The 8,907-nt window shown below is 49.0% G+C and overlaps 1 protein-coding gene across 1 annotated transcript; it reads right to left on the bottom strand.

Annotated features, from left to right (window-relative positions):
* Positions 1-573: 573 nt before the first annotated feature.
* Positions 574-8,606, bottom strand: LOC124673139 (cytochrome P450 81Q32-like; the record flags this gene model as incomplete). The annotated part of the gene is made up of 5 exons (XM_047209268.1): positions 8,436-8,606; positions 7,754-8,055; positions 5,906-6,062; positions 2,524-3,129; positions 574-627 (listed from the first exon to the last, which is right to left on the bottom strand). Coding segments are annotated over exons 1-5 (1,290 nt in total), but the record flags the coding sequence as incomplete, so codon positions are not given.
* Between the last annotated feature and the right edge of the window lie 301 nt (positions 8,607-8,907).

The following is an 8,907-nucleotide window of genomic DNA, read 5'->3' on the forward strand; positions in this document are numbered from 1 at the left end:
GTGAGCCCGGTGTGATGGCACAAATATCAATCTCTTGTGCATCCTACCTGGCCTCACTAACGCCATCCCGGGATGTTCATATTTGTTTCGACCAACAATGTATGAGGCATTCCATTTAGTTCATACTAGCTACTTGTCTCTTATTTGAGTTTGCACTTCTTAATTGCATTGGCCGATGATTAAATTTTGTGGTCACTACACTCCGGGGTGACGCTAGTGAGCCCGGTGTGATGGCACAAATATCAATCTCTTGTGCATCCTACCCGGCCTCACTAACGCCATCCCGGGATGTTCATATTTGTTTCGACCAACAATGTATGAGGCATTCCATTTAGTTCATACTACTTGGATCGTTTTTGAGTTTGCTCTTATTCGTTGCAAACATCTATGAGCGTGCACTAATGTTTCTTTGGCTTGTTCATATATGTGCAGATATGACGTGGTATGTCGTGTACAAGGGCAAGGTTCCCGGAGTCTACAACGACTGGGAGGAGTGTCGGAGATAGGTTCACCGTTTTAGCGGTAACAGCTACAAAGGGTACACCACTAGAGCGGAGGCCGAAGACAGATACGCATGCTATCTGGCGGGAGAGAGGACGGAGCGGAGGAGGAACCGGATGAAGGCCACTTTCATCGGGACGGTGCTAGTAGTGACTCTAGCTCTCTTCTATGTGATGCTAGTTTAGATGATCGATCTTGTGTAACCACTAGCTCATTTGTGACTTGTAACACCGTAACTTGCATTGTAACCTCTTCTCTAATGCGAATGCTTGTGAATCATGTGGGGCTAATGTGAAAAACTATGTATGGATAAGCTGTGTTGTTGTTTATATGCTGTTATATATCCTGTATTGTGCTATTGTACTGTCATATACAACCTGTATAAATACCTGCCAAGATACAAAAAAAAAAATTCGAAATCTTAGCAGTGGCGCACTAGTGGACCATCTGTGGCGCACTACCACTAAGTAGCAGTGGCGCACTGCTCTGGATCCAGTGGCGCACTGCCCTGTGATCCTCTCCGAGACTAGCAGTGGCGCACCGGGATAAGTAGCGGTGGCGCACGTCCCGGAGAGGGCAGTGGCGCACGTACTCACGCAGCGGTGGCGCACCTCCTCGCTGGACCGGTAGCGCACGCAAGACGGTAGCGATGGCGCACCTCTTCTACACGGTGGTGGCGCACCGCCTCGACCAACGGTGGCGCACCACTTTGGAGTAGTAGTGGCGCACCGGAGGACATGTCAATGGCGCACCGGTCGGTGCGCCACGAGTATCCGAGCTAGTAGTGGCGCACCCCTAGTGCGCCACTACTATGAGTTAGCAGTGGCGTGATAACAGTGGCGCACCACTAGTGCGCCACTGATGGGTAAAAGTGGTGCGCCACTGATTGCCCTTTTTCTAGTAGTATGTAATCGAATCGATCTACACTAGGATGAGGAGGAGAGTACTTACAATGGGCTCGAGTGACAGCGGCCCAGTCCGAGGAGGAGGAGCACGCGCGGAGACGCCGGCATGTCCTCGAGGTGGTTGCACTCCAAATCCTGGTGGAGGAGGAGGCAGAGCCGGAGCGTTGGTCGTCTGGTAGGGCGCCGGTGCCGCGGTCGAGAAGTGGGGAGCCGATGGTGCTGTCGGCTGCCGACGAGCACGTGGTCGACCGAACGACGCGTTCATCAGGGTCGACGCGAACCCCGGCGGGGGCTCCATCTCCATGCTGGAGCTCGGTGCACCTACCGCCATTGCGGCCGCCCTCCCTACGGAAACCCTAGTGGGGAGGGGCAAAAAACCCCATTGTCGAGGGATCCGCCGGTGGAATCCCGGTGACTTGAAGTGCGACGATGGCGGCGCTGCGAATTGCCATGCTAGCCGACCTCGTACTCGCGAATGGCGACGACCGATTAACCACCGGCACGCGACCGACATCGATATGCGCCGCCGAGTCACAGCCTCCGGCCTCGTACTCGTGGACGGTGCGCACGAGCGCCTCGCTGGACCTCGTGGCCGTTGGCCGGATGGCTCAATCCGTGGGCACTGGAGCGAAAGGCGGCGGAGGAGGCGAGGAGGCCATGGCGGTGGCTGATGCGACATGGCGGTGACTGTCAGTGAGAGGAGTGAATGAGGAGAGAGAAGGAGGGAACCGGTGCCTGAAAGTGGGGAGCGAGGGCCAAGACAACGCGATGTCTCCCGTGCTTCTCCACGCATGCAGCCGTTGCACGAGGGCATGCAAAATGGCACGACAACCGGACAGGCCCGCTGGAAACTGCCGATTCGGACGTTCCTCCAGGGCTGTCCTAGGGGTACTTTAAGAACTGATCGGACCACAACGTGAAGATCTTACATGCAACCAAACGAGCCGATTTTTACTGGACTGATGCGAGCAAAATGCCTCACAACCTACCAAACGTACCCTATACAGCTGACACGAAAGGTAATTCCTGGCTCTCGTGTTGTTGACACTGTTCTTTTTTTATTAGTCAAATTTTAAGAAGAGCTCAGAAATGAGCCGCCTTTTCCTTTCTAAAGTGCCCTTAGCACCGATGCCATTTCTTCACGAGGCCAGTACGAAGCCTCCAACGGGATGGCCATGTGCATGGTCAGTCCTGATCCTTCAGCCATGTCAATCTCCTCCTCGCTTACCCTGCCCCACTCGAAGCATTGCACCAGAGTGCCCAGCGTGAGGCCGACCACCTTCATGCTGAGCGCCTCGCCCGGGCACCGTCTCCGGCCCATGCTGAATGGCAGCATCCATTGCCCCTCGCCCTTTCCACCTTCGAACCTCTCCGGCATAAACCTCGTCGGCTCCTCCCACATGCCCGCGTCCCTGTGCATCGTGTGCACGTTGATGAGAAGCATTGTCCCCGCCGGGATGTCGTAGCCGGCGACAGTGCAGTCGGCGGAGGACTCGTGAGGCGCGAGGAGCGGAGCAGTTGGGTGCAGACGGAGGGTCTCTCTGAGGATGCACTGGAGGTAGGGGAGCTTTGGCAGGTCGGCTTCCTCCATTAGGCGTCCCGTGCCGATGACATCGTCGAGCTCCACCCTAGCCTTAGCCATTGCTGCTGGATGGTTCAGCATCTCCGCCATGACCCACTCGATCGCGCTCGATGAGGTTTCTGTACCGGCTTGCAGGATGCTCTGTTGCAGCAAAGATTCACATGAGCTGTTGATATGTTTTTTTTTTCGATTAAAAAAATAAACAGAACGTTGTGACTAATGTGCAGCAAGGCAACTCCCGAAATAGCAAGAAGCTGTGGTGAAATAGTACTACTATATTATTGCCAAAATTAACCGTAGCCATTTGAAGTTTAGTTCAGAGTGCAACAGTAATCAATATGCCAAAGACAAAATTTGAACCTTCAGTGGATGATCTGGTAGACGAGTACCTGAAATTAATAACTAGCGGGCGTCAGGGTGAGGGTAAGAAAAAGGCGATAGTCGGGGACCCCTTCTCCACCTCTCTGGAAGGCTCTCCCGTCCCCAACTCTTGAGAGTCGACTCCGGTAATCCGGCCCAATCTGATGCCCTTCCCGGCGGCTATGTCGTCTGGATGCGGTTGAAGAAAGGTGCCGGCATCAGATATGTATATAGTAGAGTTTGTATGGTTGTTTGGCGAGATGCCAGGAGTTGGCTTTATGCCAGGAGGAAAGCAACGGGTTCTCTGGGTCAGATCCGATGCTGGCCGGCGGTGTTGCTGCTCGTCGCGGCGCTCCTTTGGATGGAGCCGGATGCGGCGGGGAGGGATACCCCCGGGTACTCCATAAATAAGGCCCTTGCTGGCTGCTGGGCTTCGGCCGTGCGCGATGTTCCACGAGCTTCTTCGAGCTGCCATGGTGGCGGAGAGGAGAAGAGGTGGAGCAATCCTGTGCGTGTTGGTGCTCGGTGGTACAGGAGTTGGGATACTTCAATCTCAAGAGGAACAACCTCGGCGGCCATCAATTGCCTGCCGACTCTGATTGCCATCAGGTGGCTTCTACAACCGGTGATGAGAACCGGCAACTCAACCTCCAGTTGGAGGCCCGATGAAGAACTCGTTACGGCGCTTCACTTCTTCCCTGATCCAAGTGGTGGTGTCCCCGGAGCTGGTGAAGAAGGCTGTAGATCGAGCTCTCGTTGCTTCAGGGGCAGAGGAGGACCTGATTGCTTTTCTCATGTTATGTTTAGGGTCCTTTTTGCAAAAAATAGCAACTGTTCAGATCTAGTACATCTTTCTGAGGTTTCAGTTGTAACTTGTACCTGTCCCGGTTGATATATAAAAGTCAGTATCCAGGCCCTTGGGGCCGCTCCTTCTTTCAAAAAAAAAAAAAAAAAAAAAAACTAGCGAACACTCACTGTAGCAGAGAAGGAGAGTCCTTCGTGGCACACAGAAGGTCTTTTCCATGTATGGTTCGGAACATCGCTGACGTCAAATAGTTTGAACCGTGTGCGCGTGGTACGAGCAGTCCCTTGGACAGCGGGTACAACGCACACAGAAGTGCTCTCTGCACTGTAACATTAAATTCAGGCATAACCCATTTCAAAATAAGCGCCAGCCTTATACGTTCACCGTCGCAAAAGGTTGGCAGATGATCCACCGTGTGTACATTTTTTCGACATTTTCTTTAATGCGCATGTCTCTTTTTCTTCTACCCACCCCAAACAGTAATAAATTAATAGACGCGTGTAGAACTTCCCCGAGGTTGCCTCCTTGTATTCCGTTGATGCGTGTAGCCTCTTTGCCTTCGTGCAGCGTGCCACATCAATGTCGTCGATGACTCGGCTTCCTCCCTCGCGCTACATAAAGCTCCACACCATCGCCCTCTTGGCACACATAACATCTATGGCAGACACACAACACTTCAACATGGTTCTCAACAAGAGGACCACTCGCCTCTCTTGGGTCTGGCATTACACACCAGCGCAGTGTCACCATGTTGAGCAAGCACCTCCGATGACGGAAGAGGGGCAAACATGTCCGGTCACGGAGGAGGAGCAGTCCCTCCCACCGAATGACCACCATGCCGGCTCCTCGTACTTCCGATGGTCCTCCTACGATGATGAAGGCGAAAGGAATTCGAAGGCTGACAAAGATGCGACGACTGCGATGGAGACAATGGAGCTGCCACGATGGGTCTGGGGTCGCCCGATGTAAGGTCAATGGGCCCTCGACGAACCGGGTTAGTGGCATGCATTGCGGAATCAACAAATTTGGGGCCACCATGATACGTAGGTTCGCCCGATATGTTGAAGCGATCTTCTGAATAATCAAGTTCTTTGGTTGTAGCATATATTCATGTAAATTAATTTGGCATGGAATCAATATGTTCAACTAAATATGTTCCAAATATAAAAAAAATTCTTGAAACGAAATTTCCATATTCAATTTGTGGCGTTGAACTTTTGAGTTTGAAATGTGCAACACTTTTGTAACATGCATCATGTTTTACATATAGCGAAGATCATATGTGAGTAAAATATGATTTTGTGCGTTTTTTTGGCAAACTGTTTGTACGGTATAGATAGTTATCTACGCACGAGATGTTTTTCGTGTAACTTTTCTTGTAGGATTAAGGAAGCCACGGTTTTCATGGGATTATTTCCTTCAAAAACATATTTGGTTGTTTACATAGTAATTTAGTCTGTTCCAAATTTAGCTTAACTAAAAATCCTTTACAAGTTATTTCAGTCTAAGTACCTAGGCTGCTAATCTGACAAAGCCAAAATAGCTAATAAATAGTCTTTTGCTAACTAAATTTGGTAAAACATGTTATTTTTCACTAAATCAATATAAAATCAGATGTAATTTCCTAATTTTTCAACGCTCTTCATAAACTTAAGATCAGCGTGCTAGTTTGAAAAACAGAACGAGAGAGAAGAAGCAATCATGCAGCGCAGCAAACGAAATGAAGACAGGTACTCTAGTATACTTGCTCACCAGGCAGAGAGCTCTGATGACCTCGTCGCTGTATACGTCCGGGTCCGACGCCTGCATGTCCAGCAAGTCGCCCACCATCGTCCTCCCACGGCTACTCCTTGTTAGGCGTAATACTTCAAGAGTAACACCAGATCGTGAACAATAGCCACTAGAACACCTAATGATCATAATCAGAGAGGTTTAGAGATGCATTACGGGGCATTGACGATCCCATCGACGCCTGCGTGAGGCAGGCTTGGTGTGGCGGTGTTGATGACGAACTTGTGGTCGATGACGATCTGGGGATCCTCCTGATCCCCTCGGGCCGCCACCTGCACTGCCCTGGAACAGAGCGACGAGGTTCCAGCCTTCCCGTTGCTTGTGCGCGGACTGCGATCGGTGCAGAGCCTTAGGAATATCGGGGAGCAGCGAGACTAGGCGACTAACAGATGAGATCGCTAGCCACCGGGGCTCCCCCTTTTATGTGCGCATGCAACAGGGGGCCACGAACCATTGGTTGGTTAGCGACGCCCCCGATCAGGGCGTTTAGAGATAAGTCACGTACAGAAAAGGTCGTCCTGGACGTTGGTCCTGTGGGCCCCCCTTTTCTTCTTAACGTTAAGTGTTTCTGAAAATATCTCTTTTATCTGTTAACTGAACCTGACAGTATCTTAACCTGACAGATCAATCCAACATTCTCCCCCTTGATCGTTAGGTTAACTTCATTTGCCCATTCTCCATAGAAATAATAAACCAAAGTGAGGTGTTGCAACAGCCAATGAAAATGCAATTGAACCTCAACACTTATAGCATACCAGCCTATTTCGAAATGGATAACATAATACTTATTGGGAGTGGTTCTTATTGTGGTCCCTTTATTCCAGAATCATAAGGCTTCCAGTAATCCCATGCCGGCAACATGCTCACGAAAGATTCTGGGTGGTAAGCCTTTCGTTAGCGGATCCGCAAGCATACGAGTCGTACTTATATGCTTAACCTTAGTTGTTTGATCCTGGATCCTATGCATCACAACATGATACTTAATGTCAATGTGTTTGGCAGCATCACTTGACTTGTTGTTATTCGCATAGAAAACTGCGGGTTCATTATCGCGAGTACAATAGAAGTGGTTTTGAAATGCTGTCGACCACTTTAAGTCCGGGAATGAAATTCTTTAGCCATACAGCCTGCCCAGTGGCCTCGTAACATGCTATAAACTCTGCTTGCATCGTAGATGAAGCAACTATAGTTTGTTTGGAGCTTTTCCACGATATAGCTCCTCCGGCAAGTGTGAATACATAACCTGACGTGGATTTCTTACTATCCACACAACCGGCATGATCAGAATCTGAATAACCAACAACTTGTAGGTTATCAGACCTTCTGTACGTAAGCATGTACCCTTTTGTCTCTTGCATATAACGCAAGACTTTCTTTGCGGTCTTCCAGTGGTCTAGTCCTGGATTTGATTGGAATCTGCCAAGCATCCCGGTTATAAAAGCCAAGTCAGGGCGTGTACAAACTTGTGCATACATGATGCTTCCGACAACTGAAGCATAAGGAACCGACTTCATCTGATCAGTTTCAATTTGGTTCCTCGGACATTGAAATTTCCCAAACTTATCGCCCTTGACTACGGGGGCAGGTGAGCCAGAGCACTTATGCATATTGAATTTCTTTAGTACTCGCTCAAAGTATGCCTTTTGTGATAGTCCCAACACACCTTTAGACCTATCTCGATGAATCTCAATGCCGAGGACATATGAAGCTTCACCGAGATCTTTCATATCAAAATTGGAAGACAGAAAATTCTTGGTCTCGTGCAGCATATCCTTATCACTGCAGGCCAATAATATGTCATCCACATACAGGACTAATATAGTGAACCTACTGCCCTTAAACTTAACATAAATGCAGTTGTCCTTAACATTTTCAGTAAAACCAAAAGTTCTAATAATCTTATCGAACTTGAGGTACCACTGTCTTGAAGCTTGCTTCAAGCCATAGATGGATTTCTTCAGACGACATGCTAAATGTTCCTTTCCTTCCACAACAAAACCTTCCGGCTGAGTCATGTACACGTCTTCATCAAGGTCGCCATTTAGAAATGCCGTCTTAACGTCCATTTGATGCAATTCTAGGTCGAAATGAGCTACCGAGCCATGACGATCCTAAAAGAATCTTTAGATGACACAGGAGAGAAAGTCTCATTATAATCGATTCCTTCTCTCTGTGTGAAACCTTTTGCCACAAGTCTAGCTTTGAACCTTTCGATGTTCCCTTTGGGGTCGTACTTAGTTTTGTAGATCCATTTGGAGCCTACTCTTTTGGCGTCATTAGGAACTTCTACTAGGTCCCAAACATCATTTGAGCTCATAGATTTCAACTCGTCTTCCATGGCGATTTGCCACTTAGACGAATTCAAACTCTTAATGGCCTCCTTGTATGAGGTTGGATCCTCCACCTTTCCTATATCATCTACATCCTCACTCATGTAGGTGATATAATCATCCGAGATGGCTTTTCTTCTTTCTCGATGTGATCTTCTCACAGGCGATGGTGGTGGAGGGGCATTATTATTATGAGGATCTTCTTCATTATCCGACTGGTGATTTTCTTCACCTTCTGGATTTGCGTTATCATTAGTTTCAGGATCACCATCAGGTTGAGGACCAGAACTGTGAGGTTCGGTCTCAACATTAGAAGTGATTCTCCTCTGCATTGGTAGAACGACCTTTTGGATAATCGGGGATGGAGCACACACCCGCTTTTCCTCAAGATCGATCTTCCTTATTTCATTAACTTCATTATCCTCAAAAAATACCGCTTGCCGGGTCTCCACATACTTAGTGGTATGACCGGGGCAATAGAAACGATATCCCTTTCCCCTGTGCGGGTATCCGACGAAGAAACAACTAACCGTTTTTGGGTCTAACTTCTTAAGTTGTGGATTGAAAATTCTAGCTTCAGCAGGACAGCCCCACACACGTAAATAGTTCAAGCTCGGTTTCTTTCCCGTCCAC

Source organism: Lolium rigidum, chromosome 7 (assembly GCF_022539505.1).
Source record: "Lolium rigidum isolate FL_2022 chromosome 7, APGP_CSIRO_Lrig_0.1, whole genome shotgun sequence".
NCBI classification, from domain to species: domain Eukaryota; kingdom Viridiplantae; phylum Streptophyta; class Magnoliopsida; order Poales; family Poaceae; genus Lolium; species Lolium rigidum.